Raw genomic sequence first — 23092 nt, 5'->3', positions numbered from 1 at the left:
AAAATCTAATTATTTTTCTATTTTTGCCTTATTATATATATTTTTTTAATTTATTTATTTTTGCCAAGCTCACAAACTCTCTTTGTTCAAAATATTGTCACTTTGTGTCATAGATTATATGAGTGCTATCCATTAAACCATTATTTTCTCATAACAATAGTCAACTGGAAAAGAAGCTTCAATTAGGTTATCGGAGAAGGGGGACGGGGCCGTTTTTCCCCTTTGTCAACTATGTGGGCTATGTGATCGTGTGGTATGACAGTCACTTTTGGATCGAAAGGTCCTGGGTTTGAGCCTTGCTCTGCGCATAGTTAAGTCCTTGGAAAAGGCTCACATTCTTTCACCATACTCAGGTTTAAAATGAGTACCTGGTCATTAACAGCATTGTCTCTGTCGGAAGAAAATTTTAATATCGCCTATCAGGCATCATGTCTCGTCCTACATGATAAGTGTTGCTGTTGGCCAGGGACCCCTTGTAAAGCACTTTGAGCATGTTTAGTGGATATAGCGCTATATAAAAGCTCAATTTTTTTTCAACAAAACAAGAAACACAAGTCATCCGCATCATCTGTATTCCAGTGGTGCCAGCCTTACATAAAAAATGCGTATTTTTATGCATTTTCATTCATTGTACACATTTTGCTGAGGATTGTAGGCATAATAAAATTTCGATTATTTAAGATTTTAAGCATTCATACACTTTTTTGAGTTCTTAAACACCTTCTGTTTCTTGACCCAGAACTTCATGAAGTGAGTTCAATATAATATATTATCTGGCTGGGTCATATCAGATTTATACATGGATCTGGAAGTTGATACTATTTATATAGTCTATAAAGTGTTAACTTATTCATTGATCTAATTATTGATTATATTATTGCCTGTATGGTCTAAATGCCCTTTATCAGATTTAGCGCTAATCATCGGTTTTGCAGAATTGTATACATTTTTTCAAAGTCTTGCTATTTTTTGGCTCCCCACTGGACACATTGACATGGCTCCGATTGTCAGTGCTTTGTATTCACTAATTCATTTAAAGCTTCCATTCCCTTTGACTCGTGTTGTTGATTTCTTCAAACTTCAAGCAGTAACATTTGCATTATTTTTTTTTTCCATTGTTTTCTTTGTGTTTTTTTGATTGATTATCCACATCTACGTTTTTTTTAATTTGTTGTTTTTTTTTTTGTTTTTTATGCAAGGTGTTGATCCGTTGCTATGGCAACAAGCCAAGTTAGACAACCCAGATCCCGAACTTTACATCCCAGTTCCTATGATTGGCTTCAAGGAACTTCAGGGAAGACTCCGTCATCAAGCAGAGCAAACAAAACTCTATCAACAAACATTGGATGTGAGTAGGTAGTCCTTCAGAGCATTGGGCTCATTGAGCTGGAGTTTATCCTGGTTTCTATAGTACAATAGCAATTGCTTGCTATCCTTTGGACAGGACTCTAGTCTATCTCAAAGTAGTTTCCACCAGATATAACAAAGCCACCTACTACCCATTTACTGCTGTGAGGACAAGGGGTCAGAAAAAAATCTCTGCTGCACCCAGGATTGATCTTAGTTCCCTTTGCTTGTGAAGCAAATGCTGTACCAACTGAGCTATCAGGGAGAAGTGGAAAAACGAAACTCTCTTAAAGTTGTTTACAAAAGTTAGATCATTAAATGGAACTTTAAAAAAAACAAATTTCTTATATTATGACGGTGTTGATGATCACTATTTTTTAAAAATTGATTTTAAACCTGTGTGTCTTTCTGCAGTGATTTTGTGGTCATTTGTTTGTAAGTGTGTCGTAAAAGTTCTGTATCTTTAATTTTTTTTTTTTTTTTCAATTTCTTGTTGGAGCAATGTCATTTAAGTTGTTTAAATGACATGAATTCCATTATTAAGGTTGCTTATTTTACATATCAGTATTAAAAAAAATATTTATATTTTCCAATAACCTGTCAAATGTAAAGAAGTAAATGCTCAGTTGATGTGCTCGTGTAAAGTTTAGTCAATTTTTGCCTCCTGAATGGCAACCCTGAATTATTTTGATATTATCTTCAGTTTATGTGTTTTTTTTTTGTTTTTTTTTTCATTCTGTTCTTCTATATTATTTTATTGGATTTCAGGTGATTTTAAACGATTTGACCCATCTTCAGACTCAACACACCACAATGTTATCCAAACTTGAAGATTACAAACAGAAAACATTAGAACTTGGTCATCGGGTTTTGAAGGTGAGAAATTTGGACAGTTTCTCTTTTGTTGAAAAGCCACAAATTTGGAGTGAACTGTTGAAAACTATAGACGTCTTTGAAAATGCAATGCTATTTTTTTCTTTCAAAATGGCATTGCTGAATTCTGGTGCAGTATTACACCACTCTGTTTATTTATTTTTATGTTTGTTCATTTAATGTCTCCTTATCATTTAATTTTGGAGTAAACATTGTGTGCTGGTTCAGATTACCAAATGCTATGAACTTCGAACTTGTGCAATACCGATACACCTCGTATTAATGTCAACAAATTTTGTGGCAAGGAAAAGAAAGTGGTGGCAGCTATTTTTATTCCTGAGACGATCTACTCCGACCTTCTATTTTTGACTGACTCTGGTTTGTTTGGGGTTTTTTGGTTTTTTTTGCTTTTCTCTTATGTTTGTTTTTCTCGCCATTGGGAGACTTGTCTGCTTCATGAAAATCTGTTTTTTTTCCTCATTGCATTTAAAAGAAATAAAACTTTTCTTGTCAATCCGCATCATTCTAATTTTTAAAAGTGAAAATTAAACGCCATAGAACAATCTTATTTAATCCTGAAACATCCTGTAAAATTTGTGAACAGTGTTTGAGTTTTTGGGAAACTCTCCCCCAGAATATTATTAGAAGTGCTGATTCATTTTCAGCTTTCAAATTTAGATTAAAATCTCACCTTTTTGTCTCATTATTTATATTTGGTAAATAAAGTTTTATCTATCATGTGTTGTCTGTTCACCATATCAGTAATTGAAATTGCTTTGTAGTTTTTATTGCATTTATTTTTTTTCTTTTCTTTATAAATGTAAATTGCCTAGAGTCTGTTGAAATGGGGTAAAGCGCTATACATATATTTCATTTATTATTATTATGACTGTCATTTTACATTCCTTGCCAAGACAAATTGCACACAAATATTACCTTTCTTTCTTTTTTTTTTTTTTTTCTTTCATTGATTCTTTCAGATCATACAATGTCTTTCATAAAATCATTCTCTCTCTCTCTCTCTCTCTCTCTCTCTCTCTCTCTCTCTCTCTCTCTCTCTCTCTATCTCTCTCTCATTTTCTTTCCCTTTTCTTTGATTGTTTTCAGGTTATTGTTAAACAGGAGATTTACCGTAAAATGGGATTTGCTATTCAGGCAGAAGAGGAATCCCTGAAGGTCCAGTTGGAACAGTTGCAGGTGGAACTCAATCATCCCACACAGTTTAAGGTGAAGAATAGATGGATTTATTTATTTCCATTTTGGTTGGAACTGTTTGTAATATGACTCCTTGCCAAAAGATATTTTTGTAACATTCACCACAGACATACCCCTTCGCCACAAGTTATTTGAATAAACAAAGGAGATATTCATTTTCATCAGCTTCTCTTGGTTGAAGAATGAAAAATAAACCAAAATTGGTCGATCTTGCACAAATAGAAAAGCAGAAATAGTTTCTCAAATATTTTTTAATGCGCGGACAAAGTCATCAACTGCCTCGGCATGCTGGTTTTTTATGGGATGTTTTTGTTTATTTCTTTCTGCTTTGTCTGGCACTGTATCATACACATGTTTTCAGAACATTGTCATGTGAGGATTTCAGAGTGGAAAAAAATTTGAATTTTGTTTGTTTTTTTTAAATTGAAAGTTTAATTCATGTGACTCTGTGGTCTAGTGGTATGACACTCGCTTTTGGATTGGAAGGTCCTGGGTTCGAGCCTCGCACTCGACGCATAGTTGAGTCCTTGGAAAAGGCTCTTTACTCACATTCTCTCACGGTACTCAGGTGTAAAATGAGTACCTGGCCGTTAACAGCATTGTCTTTGTCCGAAAAATTGTAATATCGCCTAACAGGCGTCATGTCCCGTCCTACATGTTAAATGTTGCTGTTGACCAGGGAGCCCTTGTAAAGCGCTTTGAGCTCATTTAGTGGATATTGCGCTATATAAAGCTCAATTTTTTTTTTTTTATTTTATTTTAAGCGCCCTATTTATATTATGCTTCATTTTTGTTTGAGACTTTTTGGGTTCCTCTATTGTTTGTTAAAATAATAAAAATATATGTCCATGATATGTCAGGGTCGTCTCAACGAACTGATGTCTCAAATGAGAATGCAGTCCCAAACAGGGTCAGGAAGGATTGGCACATCGTATCAGATGGATGAAGATGTACAGACAGAAATAAGACAGGTTAGTTATTTGGCTAGTCGTGATAAGCGTCCCATCCCCTATATTTCCTTTTCCAGGTTGCTTTCGGCTTTGTCTGGAAGGAGATTTCTTTGTTTTGTCCTGGCCCGGGCTGAGAGAGAAACAGTCATATGTCTAGTATTAGTTTTGGGAGATATTTTTTTTCCTTGTAAATCATCTCTCTGTTTGTTTCCTAAATAATTGGTGTTTTGAATATATTATGTAAACATTTGGGATGTTTCCTCTTAGTTGGATCCTGTGCCTGTGTTAGGATGGGATTCTAGGTAGTCTCAAACTAAGCACATTGATAGTTTGCTCTTGGAATCTAATTCTGTTCACTATTTGAACCAGTCCCCTTAATAGTAAATCTACATTTTTTAAAAAAGTATCCCGTTATATTCCTTTTTACTGGGGCTGAAACGACTGAAATGTTTTACAAATATTATAAAACCCTTAAGAGCAGAACTAAATAAATCCAATACTGTTGCAGCTTCCATGCTGAAGGTCACACACAACATTCCAAAACATCATTGTTCACTTATGAGTGGCATTAGTATGGCTTTTGTTTTAGTTTTAGAGGCTGATATACAGTGGATTCCTGATAAGGCTCGCATTGATGGACCAGAAAGTTTGAATTACATTATCCATTGTCAATTGAAAACACTTGGAGAAGGAACAGACAATTTGGGACCAATAAGAGATATTGACTTTATACCTCTGTATACAGAGCTTCCATGAGAGCTGTTTAAATGCCTGTAATGGTATGTTGATGTGTCCCCTATGTTAAGAGCACAAAGGTGGTTGAAAAAAATGTGCATATTTTCATTTTTTAGTTTTCATCAAACTTTTAAAATGAACAATGGTTGTTGTTGTTATTTTGTCTATTTTTATATTGTCTTGTTTGTTGAAAAAGTTCAATGCAAATTTTTTTTTTTTTTAAATTATTACAGTCCACTCCGGATAATTGCAACTCGGTTAATCACAACTTTCGGTTAATCGCAACAGTTCCCAAGAAACAGAATTAATTCTATATAAAGATCACTGTTTAATTGCAACAAACTTCTGTTAATCGCAACAAATTTTCGTCTTCAAAAAGTGGTAAATTTAAGAAATCAATTAAGTAAAAGATGTTGAAAAATCGAGAGTAACCGGGATTTAATACTACCGTAGTGTGTCACCACTCCATTAGAGAGAAAAGAGGGCGGGGCTTTGCAGTATGGGTTTGTGATCTCATCTGTGACCATTAAATAGGAGGCGAGGGGCTGGGCATAGTCTTTACAACAGGTAGACAATGACAATTGTAAAGAGAGACTGAGCGATATCCTTTGTTTTCGGATTGACAGCGGTGCATTGTAGCCAACGAGTTTGGTGAGAGCTTATTGTCTCTCACCATGGCTAATCTCGTTGACTCTTACAAATGTTGAGAACAAAAGAGGAAACGTTAATCCAATCTGAATAAGATGTCGACTTGCATCAAAGCTATTTTGCTTGACAAAATCTATACATGGCTGTCATATGGTTTTTATTTCAATCATATTGCTCAGTCTATGGAGGACTAAGAACAATGTTTACAACAACTAGTTTGAGTTTACCACATATGTGTAAAATGTTGCAATAAAGGATTGGAGACTCATCTTCTGTTAATCGCAACATTTTCGCTGATCCCAAGGTGTTGCGATTATCCGGAGTGGATGTATTATAATTGTCTTCATGTTCTCGTGCATGTACATTATTAACTCCGTTGAGGAGATTAGGTGTTATTTGATAAATGTGACCCTATGCCTCAAAGCGGTATTAAGTCAGGATTTGGAAAACGAAGAAAATCGGTTTTAAAGTGAAAATGGTTAAAATGATAAAATTTCAGTTTTTGGTTGTTTCATAATCTACAATCATTTATCTGCATAAAGACATAATAATTCAATATAAATATTTGCGATAAGCTGTCAATGATGTCAATGTCAGTAATGTCTCTTGAATTGAATAAGAATGACATTTCCTTCTCTTATATGTTATCTAGATGTTAAAACAGCAACAGGAAGGACTACAGCACCTTATCAGCATCATCAAGGAAGACGCTTCTAGTCTACAACTGATAGAACAAACCGTTTCCAAGGCACAGACTTGAATTTATTCCCCCCTATTTTTGTCACATTTAGCTATCAGGGTTGCCAAATGTCCCTTTTTTCTGGCGTTGTTTTTTTTTTACAACCTCAGCAGCTTTTCCTGTCTCCAAGAAGGAGGCCACTGAAGGTCTTTCTTCTCGAGACAGAAATAAACATGATTGGAATTGATGCAACAAAATCCCTATACACTTGTAAAGGAAAGGAAAAGGGGAGTTAAGAGAGAGACTTTTGTTTGTTCAGTTACAATGTTTGTTTAAGATGAGATGCGACACTGCCACTCATTTTCAGGTATTTTTTTTCAAAACTCATTTGGCATCCCTGATCAGTGTAGGAAATGCCCAATTATGTGGAAAAGAGAGATTGATAACAAATCTGATGCTTCTTGATATGATTTTGTGATTGTTTGTTTAGAAAAAGCAGTCAATGAAAGAGAGAGAACTTTTATATAGCGCAATATCCACTAAACATGCTCAAATCGCTTGACTGGGTCCCTGGCCAACAGCAACATTTATCATGTAAGACAAGACATAAAGCCTATTATGCAATATTACAAATTCTTTTTCAATAGATACAACGCTGCTCACCACCAAGTACTCATTTTACACACAAGTACAGTGAGAGAATGTGAGTAAAGAGCCTTTTCCAAGGACTCAACTACGTGCTCCTCAGAGCAGGACTGGAACCCAGGATCTTCTGATCCGAAGGCGAGTGCCATACACTAGACCACATAGCCGCACAATACCAGTTAAGACGTAAACGTCATTACCTCATTGGTGGTATTTGTCGAATTTATTGCTGGATGTTAAAACTTCCAAAGGGATGTCACAATATCAGACATTGCAAAAGTTTTGCATTCTTTTTATAGCAGCCAGTCTAAATTAGTCTTTTCTCGATGTTTTTCTGTCTCTCTGTGGGGTTCCTGACCTCCCATAGTAGGCAGGAAGGCACCTGCTGTATCTTCTATCTCTCTTTATGTTTTCCAACTTCCTTTCTGTCTTTGTCTTTGAATGGGATTACTTAGTTTTGTCCTAGTCCTTGACTGGGAGAGAATTATATGTATATTTCTAGATTTAGGAAATTATATTTTTTTCCCTTCTAAATCATCTCTCTGTGATGAACTGTTACATTTTTTGTTTTAAATATATATTGGTTTGTAAACATCTGCATGTATTTCTCTTAGCGGGGACCAGTGTTTGTATTTGGATGAGACTTTTAGATGATCTCAGACTAAGTACACTGATAGTGTGCTTGGAATCTACATCTGTTCCCTATTTGAACCATTCCCCTTTGTCTTACTTTTTATTGCATGTATTCAATTGTAAAACTATTCACTTTTATGACTATCCCATTTTCTTCCTTTTTACTGGCGTTGAAATAACATAAATGTGTTGCAAGCGCCGTCAAACCATTGAAAACAAATTTTCCCATCTTGGAAGAGGAAAACAAACATTATTGCTGATACTTATGCTGCTAGAAGCTGTTGACTGGAAAAAATAAGAAACAAAAATGAATATAACAACTTCTAAAAAGAGCAGAATACCAAATATGTAAGGGTTCCGACCCGAAACCCTTCTTCAGACAACATGAAAATGAATAAAAACACATATTAAATACATTTCGTTTCTTGCAATCCAGATGGACGTCAGATAAATATTTAGTACATCCCTTCTACAAGTGTTAGGATCTTATTTCTTGCGGATAAGACGTTATTTGTTTCTCTGTGTCTGCCTGGATTTTAAGCGATGTGTTAATATTTTCATTGTTTTTGTTATTGACTGAAGCAGTGTTTTGAACCCAAAATGTTCTGTGTTTGGTACTTTGTTCTTTTTTCCAAGTCGTTTTATACATCTTTGATCCCTACTTGTTACAGTCCACAGCTTCGTATCACTAGAAGACAAGAATGACCACACCGTGTTTCTACTTGATAAATGCATCGATTGTTTTTGTAAATAAATAAATCATACTTAACATGACAGTTTTCCTGCTTTCTTTTTTTCCTAGGTTTTTAAATTGATCAGGCCTTCGTCGGATTTCCGACAGTACGATTTTGCTCAATATATTCTGTTAAATGCTAATATTTTTTAAATAATAAAAAATTAAAAGTAAAAATAAAATTCGTAACGTCAAAGATCAGAACCAACAAAAAAAAAAAAATTAAAAGTTTTATTTCGTTCCTCGAAAAAATCAGTTTTTATTCCGTTTCGAACGTCGACTTAAAACAAAAAAAGAAACTTTTTATTTGTTGTGTCAATGACAAAACAAAACTAGACAGTCTAGTCAGGCATATCATCGTTCCACCTACACGCTCCGCTAGACGGGGATGTATTACAACTTAACTCAGACCTGGGACCAGAATTGTGTGTACTCTCTCGAATAGTTGGGATTTTTTTTTTTTTTGATACCATAAAATAAGGACCTGCTTATTTTGTATTATAAATGAGTTTGGGAAAGAGATAGAATTTGACTAGTCAATTGACGTGTCATATCTGGAATCTGTGTTGTGTCTATTAATCACTCCATATTTTTGTCCTGTTGGTCTATTTTCGCGTGTTCAAAAAGTTCCGACAATTTTTTCACCAACCAATTACAGGCCTGATTTATAACTCTATGGATTTTTTCCATGTGTGCATCTTGTTTACTTTTGTTTTCATATATACAGTACTCCTGGGTGGAGTCTCTTGTCCCCCATGGTGGGAATGAGGTCACTTGCTGTGTCTTCTATCCTCCTATTTTATGTTTTCTGGTTGCTTTCTGTCTTTGTCTTGGAATGGGATTTATTACATGGGTTTTTTTCCTTGCCCTTGGACGGAGTTCTTTGGCTAGGAGGGTTACAGTTAACTGTACAGTATTCGTTTTGGCAGGTGAAGTTTTTTTTCCTTGCAAATCATCTCTCTGTTTGTGTTATTATGTTTTGTTTTGATTATGGTCTGTAAGCATTTGAGTGTGTTTTTCTTAGTGAGATCATGTGCTTGTGCCTGGATGGGACTTTTAGGTGATCTCAAACTAAGTACTACACTGATGGTGTGCTCTGAGAATCTACATCTGTTCCCCATTTGTACCATTCCCCTCCGTCTTTTTTCTTGTAAGCTTTGAATTGTAAATCTTGATCGTGCCAAAATCAATGCTCATGGAAGTAATAACCTACATGTATTGTATATCAGGTGAAAAAAAAAACCTCTTCGTCTTTTGTCGGCTTGTATCTCCTAGTCTTAGACTATTCACTGGATTTCTTTCAAATTCAAAGCACATAATTCTCATCGTGTAAGAAATTGTCTATACAGCACACTCACATGGCTATTTTGGTCCAATGATTACAAAGCTTGCACTTTCAGTGATTAATATCACCGCCGTCCTCTTTAATGACGCAACACTGTCTCTTATTTCAACTTGAAATGCACTTCTGAATTTCCCCAAAGGTTATCTCCTCCAAGCATAACATAATTCTTTCTTTGATTCTCTCAAGGCTTCTTCTGTGAATGCAGATCCTTGTCCACCAAACTATAAACCTTTTTGGTCAAAGAATTCCAAATTGCGTAAATTGAGGCGGCCATTTGTCTTTCCCTCTGAAATAAATATTCTTACTTCGAAGAAAAGCTTGTGCTCTTTAGCTCGTATGTGATGTAGCAGGATCTTGTTGAAAAATGAAATTCCGTCCTGGATAAAGGTGTTCACGGTCGGACAAAATAGTTTCGTGTAATTACAGTATCAGCATAGAGTTTCCCAGGCATAGCAACACGTGTCTTCTTTAAAAAAAAAAAAAAGATTAATTATAACGTGCAAATGCCACAAGAAGTTGCGTCATCTTCTCGATTTCGAAATTTTTAGGCGGTGTTACAAGATTTTATATTATTTAAAATCCGTTAATATAATTATTTTGATATTTTGCAATTCAATTAATAAAGAATAATTCTATTAATAAAAATGTGAAAAAGATAACCATATAGATTTTTACAATAGAAATAAATAAATAGCGGCACGTGTTTTTTTTTTTTTTTTGGTGACCACCTGATATATAAAATTCGGTCACCCAGCTCCAGAGTGCCGTGTTGCAAGTGTGTTGGAATTAGGCGCAGTGCTGGGATTACCCGCCCAAATTATTACCAGGGTAGTGGTCTATTTACCCGGGTACCGTGGCAGGGGTGACTTTTTGTCCAAAAAAAAATTATTTTTTTTTTGGGGGGGGGGGGGGCTTTTTAATTTTTTAATTTATTTATTATTTATAACTGAAGTAAGAAACAAGGATAATTAACTACAATGAAACAAAAAGAAAAATTTAAATACCTGAGATTCCTTTAAAAGATAAGAACTAATATTATAGTCTTAATCTGTTGTTCCAAAATTGAATCAAATGTGTGTTAACAAATAAAACAAAAAAAAATCAATGTAATTGAAAAATAAAGGAGGAAAATCTTTTGAAAAAATGTCATGTAAATGTAAATATGTAAATCAAAATTGTATTACGTCCAAATATCACGCTCAGTTTGGTATCCATTTGTTGAAGCGGGTACTCGTTACCCGCCCCTTTTACCCGAGTACCCGGTTTAACTTTATTGCCCGCGGGTACTAATTAGGCGTGCCAGAATCCAGTAAGTACAAGGAGTAAGTAGTCCTTCAGAGCCATCAGGCCCATGGAGCCGGAGTGTATCCCGGTTTCTATAGCGTGAAACGGACAATAGCAATTGATTGCTATCCTTTGGATAGGACGCTAGTATATTGCAAAGTACTTTCCACCAAATCTACCAGACTGCTACGCAATCACCGCTAGGCGGACAAGGGGTCAGAAAAAGTCTCGACTGCACCAAGGATCGATCTCGGTCCCTTTTGCGTGTGAAGCGAGTGCTCTATCAACTGAGCTATCGAGACCCTCTGAATCCATTGAGTACTCTACCGGAAATACAAAAAGTCAACATTGGTAATGATGATACAAAGTTAAAAGTGTTCGTAAATCATACAGTATCAAATCGTGGCTTGAAGGATGATAATTCTGGGTGGGGTTCTTGACCTCCCATAGTGGGCAGTTGGGTACATACTGAGTCTTTTATCCCCTTATATATGTTTTCCATCATGCTTTCTGTCAATGTCTTGGAATGAGATTACTTGGTTTTGTCCTGGTCCTGACCGGAGTCCTAGCTGGGAGGGAAACAGTCAAATGCATAGTTATTGTTTTGGGAGATTATATTTTTTTTCCTTGTAAATCATCTCTCTGTTATGTATTATTTTGTATGTTATTTTGAATGTATAATGTAAGCAGTTGGGTGTATTCCTCTTTGTTGGATTCTGTGCTTGTGTCCGGATGAGACTCGTAGGTGATCTCAAACTACGTATATTGGTGGTTTGCTCTTGGAATCTACACCCGATACCTATTTGTTCACAGTTCCCCTTTATCTTACTTTTTCTTGGGTGATTTAATTGTAATTCTAGAACTTTTTACTATCCCATTTTCTTCCTTTTTACTGGCGCTGATATAACCTAAATGTGTTGCAAGCGCCGTAAAACCCTGAAAAAAACAAAAGAAGGATGATAATTCGTTAGGGCCTTTGATAAGAACAATAAATAAGAATACCTACAGGGTTTCTGAATTTCCGTATGACACAAACCAGCAACTTTGACTGATTGAATTCCTTGAATGAGAATTTGTGTTTATCATATCGTTATCATCACCACCACCAAAACAACCATTCATCATGAATGAAATCAGTTGTAGGTCAGCCATCTTTATTGACATAATATTGAGAAGTGCAACTCATCACTATACTCATTGTTAAAAGTTTAATTTTGATATTGAAAATTTGTGATACAAAAATACATAATAAGCAATTTCTGGCGAACTAGAACATCAATATTATTATAAATAATGGCTCATATCGTAAACATAAAACTATTCTCCTATATTCTCCAACTATCTGCGTATATATTTTTCCACTTATCTATCTCGATCACTCTATATCTATCTATAATTAAAAATGCAAAGTATACTAACACTTTAACTCTCTATCTCTCCCCCATCACCCTTCTCTCTTTCCCCCTCTCTCTCTCTCTCAAACACACACACACACACACACACACACCGACCAGAACCAACCCCCAACACATAGATATAAAGCATACTATTTATAAAGATTTTACACCATAACTCTTACACACACAGACACCAGAACACACCCCCAACACACATGGATAAATCATACTATTTACAAACATTTTACACCATTACTTTTTCGAAGCTGTTATATTTATATTTATTCAATACTAACTACAACTCGTCTTTTGGTTCTGCAAACGACAGACCGTAAACACTCCTCAATCCACGAACGACGTTGTAAGGTTTGGAGGTAAAATGCGTTTGAATCGTCTGTATGACCGTGTTCCTCTGGTCACTGAAATAAACATCTTTAATGGCAGACTCGTAAAATTTGACCGTTTTGTCCACGACAACCGACCACTCCGTCGGTTCCCAATTTAGAATTTTCTTGGCTTTCGAAATATCAACGGCGCCTTTGTAGACAGATGGGTAAAGTCGTATCGCTTCAGACTTTTTGTCGACAATAATGTCTGACTTCGTAAGATTTAACCTCTCTTTCATTTTTGTCAACAGATCTAAGAGTGTGGGTTTTTCAGCTATTGCTAAATTAAAGGCTTCATCTAGAGAGTCTGCTGGTGTGTTTTCTAGTAAAGTGACGATCATATCAGCAACGTCGTTGACAAAGACGAGACTCAACTTTTTGTCTGAGAAGGATGAAGGCACCGACACGGGTTTTTCCAGAAATTCCTCTAATTTCATCCAGAGTTGATAGATCCACCATCGGTGCGTGTTGTCCCTGGGACCGACAACATCCGGTAAGCGGAGTGATATGAAAGGCGGGCCGTTTTTCTCTTTTCTGTAAAGGCGGAGGGTTTCCTCACACTTTAGCTTCCGGTTGCCGTAGTCGTCGCTTCCACTCAGCTTTTCCCTTTCGGTTTCAGAGGGCGGTCTCACTGCATCCTCTTCTTTAGAGAGATCTGTGTGGTTTTTGTTGCATACCTGAACAAAAAAAGGAAAGAAATACAATTTTAAAATGGACACAGATATCCTGCAAAGCGTTGACGGTATATCAGAGTACAGTATCAAGTCTTGTAACAAAGTCAAGCAATGTTGAACGTGGTCGATGACTGGATTGGTATCAATGACAGCATTGGTTAAGGCACTATCACTATCACGGGTCTCAAATTTATGATATTTAGCGGATTTCCGATGTTTCAAATCTTCCGCTATTTTCCTCATCTATGTAGACTGGCTCGCGGGTAGGGTTCCCAGGCCCTCAGAAGTAGTAGTATCTCTGCATCTTCAAAATCATTGTAAATAGGGTGGTGTATGTACATAGGTGAATTCCATTCATGTTATTTTGAATTTGTGTGGTTGCAGTGGCCTTATCCACATTTGTATATTCTTTAATTACTGTATTATTAATGTGTAATTACAGATGTGTAATCGCGGCTATGTGATCTTGTGGTATGACACTCGCTTTCGGACCGGAAGGTCCTGGGTTCGAGCCTCGCTCGGCGCATAGTTGAGTCCTTGGAATAGGCTCTTTACTCACATAGTCTCACCGCACTCCGGTGTCAAATGAGTACCTGTCCGTTAACAGTTCTGTCTGTGTTAGAAAAAAAAATGTAATATCGCCTAACAGGCGTCATGTCTCGTTCTACATTTTACGTGTTGCTGTTGGTCAGGGATCCTCTGTAAGCGCTTGTGTATGTCAGTAATTATAATATTACTCCATTTTATTTCTGATTAAATTCTATTTCGACGAAAGCACGTGAAATGTTCGTCCGTTTCCGAAATTTTTATTGAGACCCATGCACACACACACACACACACTCACACACACACACACACACACACACACACACACACTAATTGGACCTACAATGATTGAAAACACCTGGCGGTGATTGATCCTGTACGACTGACTACACAATGATAAAACAGACGAATGGCACACCTATAACATAGGGGGTCCCGATAGCTCAGTTGGTAAAGCACTCACTTCTCAAGCAAATGAAACGAGATTGATCCCGGGTGCAGTCAAGAGTTTGTCTTTTTTACCATATTGGTGTAATGTATGGGGTACATTTGGGGACAGGTCTAAGTCACCCGATTCCATGAGATATGTTATATAAGGGACGCAACTCAATATACGTATAAGTGTTCGTGTTTGCTGACTGGATTGCCTCCCCTGGGTTTCTACCCTCCCTTCAGATTTTCAGTCACTTTGAATCATAATCATAATGTTGAGGCGTACTCTAGAAAACCGTGTATTGAACAATTTGGCCAGAAAGCTCGTCCTTTAAATATCGATCGATTAAATGACCCTCATCTAGGCAAAATCCATCAAACCTGGCACTTGCCAAGTCTTCCTTAAGTCTCAGATTTGAGAGGGTTTTTTTTTTACTAAAGATGTGGGAAATTTAAATTTAAATCGATCGATATTTGAAGGACGAGTTTCCTGGCCACATTTTTCAATACATGGTTTTCCAGAGTACGAGAGTTGAGGTGCAGTGACAAAACTATAAAAGAGGGAAAGAAAACTTTGAAGAAAAGATATCTTAGGTTGGGATTTTTCCCCCGCCAATGAGTGTGCAAGGCCTCTTTCTTCTTCTTCTTCTTCTTCTTCTTCTTCTTCTTCTTCTTCTTCTTCTTCTTCTTCTTCTTCTTCTTCTTCTTCTTCTTCTTCTTTTTCTTCTTCTTTCTTCTTCTTCTTCTTTCTTCTTCTTCTTCTTCTTCTTCTTTCTTCTTCTTCTTCTTCTTCTTCTCTTCTTCTTCTTCTTCTTCTTCTTCTTCTCTCCTCTCTCTCTTCTCTCTCTCTCTCTTCTCTTCTTCTTTTCTTCTCTTCTCTTCTTCTTCTTTTTCTTCTTCTTCTTCTTCTTCTTCTTCTTCTTCTTCTTCTTCTTCTTCTTCTTCTTCTTCTTCTTCTTCTTCTTCTTCTTCTTCTTCTTCTTCTTCTTCTTCTACCCAACCTACCTCATAGACGGAGTCACTGCTGATGTAAACATACAATTTTGCCTTTCCTTCCAGCAAGTCCAAAGCTTCAGCAATGGAATGGGGTGAGTAGGCACTGAAGTCGACCACAGCATCGATGTACGGGGCTTTGGCCACGAAGTCAGACAAATCCTTACAACTCTCGAGCTGTGAATGAAATAAAATCAGAGACTAAAAGATGAATGACATAAAATCAAAGATGAAAGGATGAATGAAATAATATCAAAGACTGATGGATGAATGAAATAAAATCAAAGATTAAAGGATGAATGAAACAATATCAAAGACTGATGGATGAATGAACTAAAATCAAAGATCGATGGATGATTTTTAAAATATCAAAGATAAAAGGATGAATGAGAAAATATCAAATATTAAAGGATGAATGAAATAAAATCAAAGATTAAAGGATGAATTATAAAAAATCAAAGATTAAAGGCTGGATGACATAAAATCAAATATTAAAGGATGAATGAAATATGTAATATTAAAGATTAAAGGATGACTGAATTCAAGCAATTGCCATCGTGGTCGGTGGCCACGGGTGACAATCAGGCCTGGTTCGTACTGGCATCGATGGATCTTGTCTAATAATTAATAACAACGTCAAGAGATATCGAGCATCATCAGTGGCCGGATTGGTGTCTGAGCCGCACGACTTATCTCTAAGATACAGTCTATACTTTGAAATGGGCTATCGTTAGATAAGTAACAAAATTGTAAATAGATAGAAATAAATGGACGGTGATATCAAAATATTGAAATAATATTCAGACAAATTAAAATACTAAGTGAATATCAAAATCGTTGAAGTAGAATTTTCTCATACATGGCCTTTATGAATGCATCGTACCACAGTCCTTAAAAGGAATCAGAGTATATGAGAATTGGATCAAAAAACGGAGAATTTTTTTTCTCTTTGGTTTTATATATATATAGCGCACTATCCACTAAATGTGCTCAAACTGCTTTACAAAGGATCCTGACCAACAGCAAGACGTAACATGTAGAATGAGACATGACGCCTGTAAGGCGATATTACAACGCTGTTAACGGCCAGGTACTCATTTTTCACCCGAGTACGGTGATAGAATAGAGTAAAGAGCATTTTCCAAAGACACAACTATGCACCGAGCGAGCGAGCGAGGCTCGAACCCAGGGCCTTCCTGTCCTAAATTGAGTGTCACACCACAAGACAAAATAGCCGTGAAGTGACATATTCAGATATATATATATATATATATATATATATATATAATATATATATATATATATATATATATATATATATGGGCATTTTTTATAATAAACTTTCATATATTTATAAATTTAATTATCAATTAATTAATCATATAATGATTTAATCCATCTTTTGTTATCCAGTGGAATCCTTTTGGAGCGAACACCGCCGTCTGACCAGAAAGATTGGCTGACTTTATCCATTATCAATGAAACATACAAAAGAACTGAAGATTGGGATCAACAAAAATTGGCCTGCATGCGTTTGAATATTCGGCAAGCCTTAACTGGAACTCCCTTCGAAGATATATAAGAGACAGTCATGATGCAGAATTATTTTAAGGCACTATATACAAATGTTGTTATTATTATTATTATTATTATTATTATTATTATTATTATTATTATTATTATTATTATTATTATTATTATTATTATTATTATTATTATTATTATTATTATTATTTTTTTTTTAAATTATCATTATCACGATGATGATGATCATCATCATTATTATTATTATAAATTATCATTATTATTATTATCATTATTATTATAAATTATCATTATTATTATTATTATTATTATTATTATTATTATTATTATTATTATTATTATTATTATTATTATTATTATTATTATTATTATTATTATTATTATTATTATTATTATTATTATTATTATTATTATTATTATTATTATTATTATTATTATTATATCATTATTAAATTTTTATTATCATTATTATTATTATTATTATTATTATTATTATTATTATTATTATTATTATTATTATTGTTGTTGTTGTAGACGTCAAGCAGAAGCTGGCATTAAGAGTGTATGATTCATGTGGATTCCACTGCATTTATTTCTTTATTCATTTATTTGTTTGTTTATTTATTTATTTATATTTTAGTATCTCACCCAATCTTATCCAACTTACTCTAACGGATCGATCACACTGGATGTGTCGTACAAATGGCTTGATTGTAAATCCCGTGTCCCAGTACCAGTTCCCCCTGTTGACGACTGCAATGTGGTCATGCTCTTTGGCTGCTTTCAACAATCGCTCCACTGTAGCACTACCTATCATCCCGTTCCCTGGTTGGGACAGAGATGTAACATGCTCTTTAATTGGATAGTATAATATTGAGCTTTTGAGCGTTATATTGAGCTTTATATAGCGCAATATCCACTAAATGTGCTCAAAGCGTTTTACAATGGGTCCCTGGTCAACAGCAACATTTAACATGTAGGACGGGACATGCCGCCTGTTAGATATTACAATTTTTCGGACAAAGACAACGCTGATAACGGCCAGGTACTCATTCTACACCTGAGTACGGTGAGAGAAAGTGAGTAAAGAGCCTTTTCCAAGGACTCAACTATGCGCCGAGCGCGAGGCTCGAACCCAGGACCTTCCGATCCGAAAGCGAGTGTCATACCACAATACCACATAGCCGCACAGATGTAACAAGCTCTTTGATTGGATGGTATAATATTATAAGTGAAATGGGTTTTCCAAGGACTCAACTATGCGCCGAGCGCGAGGCTCGAACCCAGGACCTTCCGATCCGAAAGCGAGTGTCATACCACAATACCACATAGCCGCACAGATGTAACAAGCTCTTTGATTGGATGGTATAATATTATAAGTGAAATGGGTCCCACGACACAAGAATAAAGTCACTGAAGTCCATAAGAGATAAAAGTAGAACAATGTAAACAGGAGTTAGATGATGATACATTATTCAGTTCAGTCGATGCAACACTCTTGTATCATGGCTATACAAAACAAGACAAAACAAGACAAGAAGAAGAAGAAGAAGAAGAAGAAGAAGAGAAGAAGAAGAAGAAGAAGAAGAAGAAGAAGAGAAGAAGAAGATGATGATGATGATGATGATGAGGATGATGATGATGATGATAATGATGATGATGATGATAACAATAATATTAATGATAATGATGACGATTAGCTTGATTTGTGAAAGAGACGAAAACCAAAATAATGAATGTCAAAGTGATAGTGATGATGCTGATAAGGACGACCACGAGAACGATGATCGGTGTTGGAGAAGAGAAACAATGTCCTTACTGAATCCTGGACACTCCCACAACAACAACAACTACTACTACTACTACTACTACTACTACTACTACTACTACTACTACTACTACTACTACTACTACTAATACTTCTCCTACTCCTCCTCCTCTTCCTCCTCCTCCTCGACCTAATATTACTACTATTACTACTACTACTACTACTACTACTACTACTACTACTACTACTACTCCTACTACTACTACTAATACTACTAAAACAAGAACAACAACAACAACATACCTCCAAAAATAAGAAACTGTTTTGGCAGGGAGTCGATAGCCAAGGCCATCGCCCCTGTCAGTGGACAACATAGTAAAAACGTGGAGATCAAACTGCACAGAATCATTATCTCCATATCTCCGACAATTAATTGTCTCCTGGACCATACAATTTTGTGAATAGTTTTCACAAGTCAAGGTGTGGGGACAGTAGACAAGTCAGTGTTGAAACATTATATCCTATTTGAATTTCACACACGACAGGAATGTAATGTAATTAATCAATTTATAGATGATGTGCCCTTGGTTAAGAAGTTCACAACATTGTCATCCGGAAATACAACGAACAACATATAAAACTATGTGTAACCTTGAATGTTTATAGTCTGGTTAACACAGTGTAGAGAGAATGACGCATAACGATGGATATAAAAACAACAACAAAAAAAAACAATTTAAAAAAAAGAAACAAACAATAACAAAGACCTGAATGATGTCAACTTCGCTCTATCTATACAGCGCGCAGAGTCCAGGCTAATACTGATACTATTACTATTACTAACCAAACGCCTGTCTGAACAGGAATGTACCCAGGTATTCACAACTTTCAAAAGAGTCCGCGTATTAAATTATTATTTTTATAATAAAATAGGTAAAAAATATTATAGTTTATAATAATGATTATCTCACCCCTTGCCTTGTAATGACGATATATATATATATATATATAGAACAAAAAGTCTATTTATTTGCTCTTAAACTTACAATAAAGCTGTTTGGTCTAATTTTTTTTGTTTGTATTTAATTGCTATTTGCCTCGCCGAGCCTGTGTTACTCATTCAACAACACGCCGATATTCTGATTTGTGTATCCGTGTGAAGTGATACCGGATACTACTTCGTATTTCAAAACAACGAGATACTAACGTCTTATTATTGTTTGTTCAAGTAGAAAACGGTAGGGGCTGCCTGAAGCCTGTGATCGTGAAAATAGAAAACGGTAGGGCTGCTGAAGCCCGGTGATCGTAAAATACTAACGAAAGAGTGAAAATGGAAAGGTTCTTATGGAACAAAACAGAACAGAACAGTTTTGTTCCCATAAGAAGCCTTTCCATTTTCACTCTTTCGTTAGTATTTACGATCGTGAAAATACTAACGAAAGAGTGAAAATGGAGAGGCTTCGTATTGGAACGATACAGACAATGGACGTTTCGGGTACAAACCCTTCATCAGCACAACAATACACAAAGTAACGTGTAAATAAAAAATAACTTGTATCGTCTGTACTCAATATAATATGCGAGGCAACACTGATGGAGTACAGACGATACGAGTTATTATGCATTTTATTTTATTTGTTTTCCAGGTTAATTTGTGTCGTGTTGTGCTGACGAAGGGTTTGTACCCGAAACGTCCATTGTCTGTATCCTTCCAATACGAAGCCTCTCCATTTTCACTCTTTCGTTAGTATTGTTTGTTCAACTATTTTTCGACGGTGGCACAGATCTGATTTTGAGATAGGTAGAAAAACGACTTGTACAAATATTATGCAGTTCTGACATCCGAATCCACTTATGGGCCAAGTTTAACATTGTTGTAATGAACAATAGTTTGTGTCATCTTTTGAGATTTCCATTACAAAAATGAGCACGTAAGGAATTGGGTTATCAGACCAGCAAATAAGTACACGTCGTAAAAAAAAAAACCCCAAAAAACAAAAACAAAAACCGAATCAACTGAGTATAAAATTAGTTACAAAAATTCTATTTTGAATGCACGTCACAAATAGAATCACTCCCAGTCTTAAGCAGACGTTTGAAAAACCTTCACTTTGAGTAAATAATACAAATGTTATGACCAGCTACTTGGTTTTATCTTGGCTTTGACTAATAACAAGTATTGGTGAAGCTGACACAGTTATTTTGAGGAAGATCCGTTCTTTGCTTGTTACGTTACCTACCGTGTGAATAAACGAACGAAACGAATAACATCGGATATAGGATGGTGTGTGAAGGTAGGTAGGGTAGTCAGCCTATCGTGTGTGGGTGTGTGTGTGTGTGTGTGTGTGTGTGTGTGTGTTGTGAAGTATTACACATCTTCGTTACCCATTCTTGTCTTCTACAAACACGCACGTGCATAAACTGTACTCACCAACACACACGCACGCGCACACACACACACACACACACAGCCATCATTGTGTTCAGTACTCATACTGGCACAGGGGGTGGTCGGCAATGCTGATGAAATAGAAATTAAATGCCCGATTCTTTTGTAAATAAAAATGACGAGAGAAAAATCGGCATCGCTGTCGTAATATGAAATTCATCTTCATCATCATTGCCTTTTTCACCCGGGTCAGAGTATAGGCCACAGACAGGGAGCCCTTACATACAGTTTCCATCCTACTCTATCCCGAGCTAACTTTTTTTTTAAAAAATCTCATTCCATGTTTTATCACTTCTCTGTATACCAGCTTCTTTAATTCTTCTCCATATTCCTCGTGGCCCTCCCCTTGATCTTCTGCCCCGAGGGTTCCAGTCCAATACTTTCTTCTTTGTTATAGTGGATTCATTCTTTCTAAGGGTTATTCCAATCCACCCCCATCGTCTTCTTCCTATTTCCTCTCCCACTGGTTTCTGCTGTGTTCTTTTCCATACTTCTTCATTTTTAATTCTATCCATCCATTTTATTCTGAGTAGCTTACACATGCACCTGTTCACGAAAATATGTACCCTCCTTCTACACGCCTGTGTATCCATACATTAGGACAGAATGTCAGACCTGAATATATGTATACGTCGGATACACCATAACATAATTCAATCAATGCACCACTCTTACTGTTGTTTTGATTTAAAAGAAAACCCCGATCCGTCCTGACGTCAAAGAAGGCTGAAATCAACCCGACCTGCATTGGGTTAACAGTTGACATTGATACTCGTATGTATACAATGGGGGCGCTGTATATATATAGCATGTAGATGACGTCACTCAGGTCTTTGTTATGGTTTTTTGCCATCCGCGTTTGAGTAATTCTCACCAAACTGTATTAACCAGACTATAAACGAATAATGTTACACATAGCTTTGAGTGTTGGTCCGTTATAGATAGTATGCGCTTGGCTAAGAAGTTCACAACATTGCCATCCGGAAGTATAAAGGACCAACACACAAAACTATGTGTACCATTGAACGTGTGTAGTCTGGTTAACACAGTTGAGTGAGAATTACTCATAAACGTGGATGGCAAAAAGCAATAACAAAGACAACAGTGACGTCAACTTCATTCTCGATAGCAATGTTGTGAGTTTCTTAGTCAAGCGCACACAATCAATATTCATGTTTTCGTCCAATCTAGTCATCGATCACATGATTTGTTTCTGAACAACGATTGTACATTTCTCAATAAATGTAAACACGTTCATTAAAAAAAATTAAAGTTGTAAACATTGAGCACACTTGACCAATGACCACGAACACACAGAGAAATGTAATAAAGATCATCCCCATTGTTTCCTAAGGTCAGTTATGATAATAACGAATCCTAGTTTTTACAGTAACTAACCACCCTCAATATTGCCGTGAATATTAACTTGGCTTCACGCATGACCTGTCTCGCTTGACAACCATAGTATTATGAAAACACAACTGTGTTTATTGATGATATGCGTTTAGGTAAAATAATCACACCATTCGCCAGCCGGATGTAACTTATCAACACACAAAACAGTGTGTATCATTAAACGTTAGAGTCTGATTGGTTATATTATTTATTTGGTGAGAATTACTCATAAAAACAATGACAAAGAGCTGAGTGACGTCGAATTGGATCCTTATAGAACACTATCAAAGTACTTAGTTGAGATCACCTAAAAGTCTCATCCAGACACAAGCACAGGTCCCCACTAAGAGGAATAAACTCAAATGTTTACAAATCATATATAATATGTATACAAAACATAATAAGGTACATAACAGAAAG

At 35.9% G+C, this 23092-nt stretch overlaps 2 protein-coding genes across 11 annotated transcripts in view; one reads left to right on the top strand and one right to left on the bottom strand.

The window, feature by feature from the left end:
- Nucleotides 1-8494, top strand: part of LOC144971381 (nucleoporin p54-like) — a 28700-nt gene extending 20206 nt beyond the window's left edge. Inside the window, exons 7-11 of the mRNA XM_078912195.1 lie at nucleotides 1200-1348; nucleotides 2116-2223; nucleotides 3328-3447; nucleotides 4296-4406; nucleotides 6421-8494. Coding sequence (XP_078768321.1) covers nucleotides 1200-1348; nucleotides 2116-2223; nucleotides 3328-3447; nucleotides 4296-4406; nucleotides 6421-6528 — 596 coding nt within the window. The 3' untranslated portion in view covers nucleotides 6529-8494. The remainder of the gene's footprint in view (nucleotides 1-1199; nucleotides 1349-2115; nucleotides 2224-3327; nucleotides 3448-4295; nucleotides 4407-6420) is intronic.
- A 3782-nt stretch (nucleotides 8495-12276) lies between these two features.
- On the bottom strand, nucleotides 12277-22635 carry LOC144971380 (uncharacterized). Of its 10 annotated transcripts, none has more exons than XM_078912189.1 (5): nucleotides 22570-22635; nucleotides 19132-19495; nucleotides 17728-17885; nucleotides 15528-15692; nucleotides 12277-13547 (listed from the first exon to the last, which is right to left on the bottom strand). In XM_078912189.1, the coding sequence occupies exons 2-5, from the start codon at nucleotides 19244-19246 to the stop codon at nucleotides 12780-12782; spliced, it is 1206 nt and encodes a 401-aa protein (XP_078768315.1). In that variant the 5' UTR covers nucleotides 19247-19495; nucleotides 22570-22635; the 3' UTR covers nucleotides 12277-12779. The 10 variants fall into 10 exon arrangements, with proteins under 10 accessions (XP_078768315.1, XP_078768316.1, XP_078768319.1 ...); XM_078912190.1 differs by having other exon boundaries at nucleotides 22593-22614; XM_078912193.1 differs by lacking the exon at nucleotides 22570-22635 and adding an exon at nucleotides 21953-21972.
- Nucleotides 22636-23092: the final 457 nt, after the last annotated feature.

Source organism: Berghia stephanieae, chromosome 4 (assembly GCF_034508935.2).
Source record: "Berghia stephanieae isolate SIO BIC M18660-M18661 chromosome 4, UCSD_Bste_1.3, whole genome shotgun sequence".
Lineage (NCBI taxonomy): Eukaryota > Metazoa > Mollusca > Gastropoda > Nudibranchia > Aeolidiidae > Berghia > Berghia stephanieae.
This window is presented reverse-complemented; position numbering and strand designations above follow the sequence as displayed.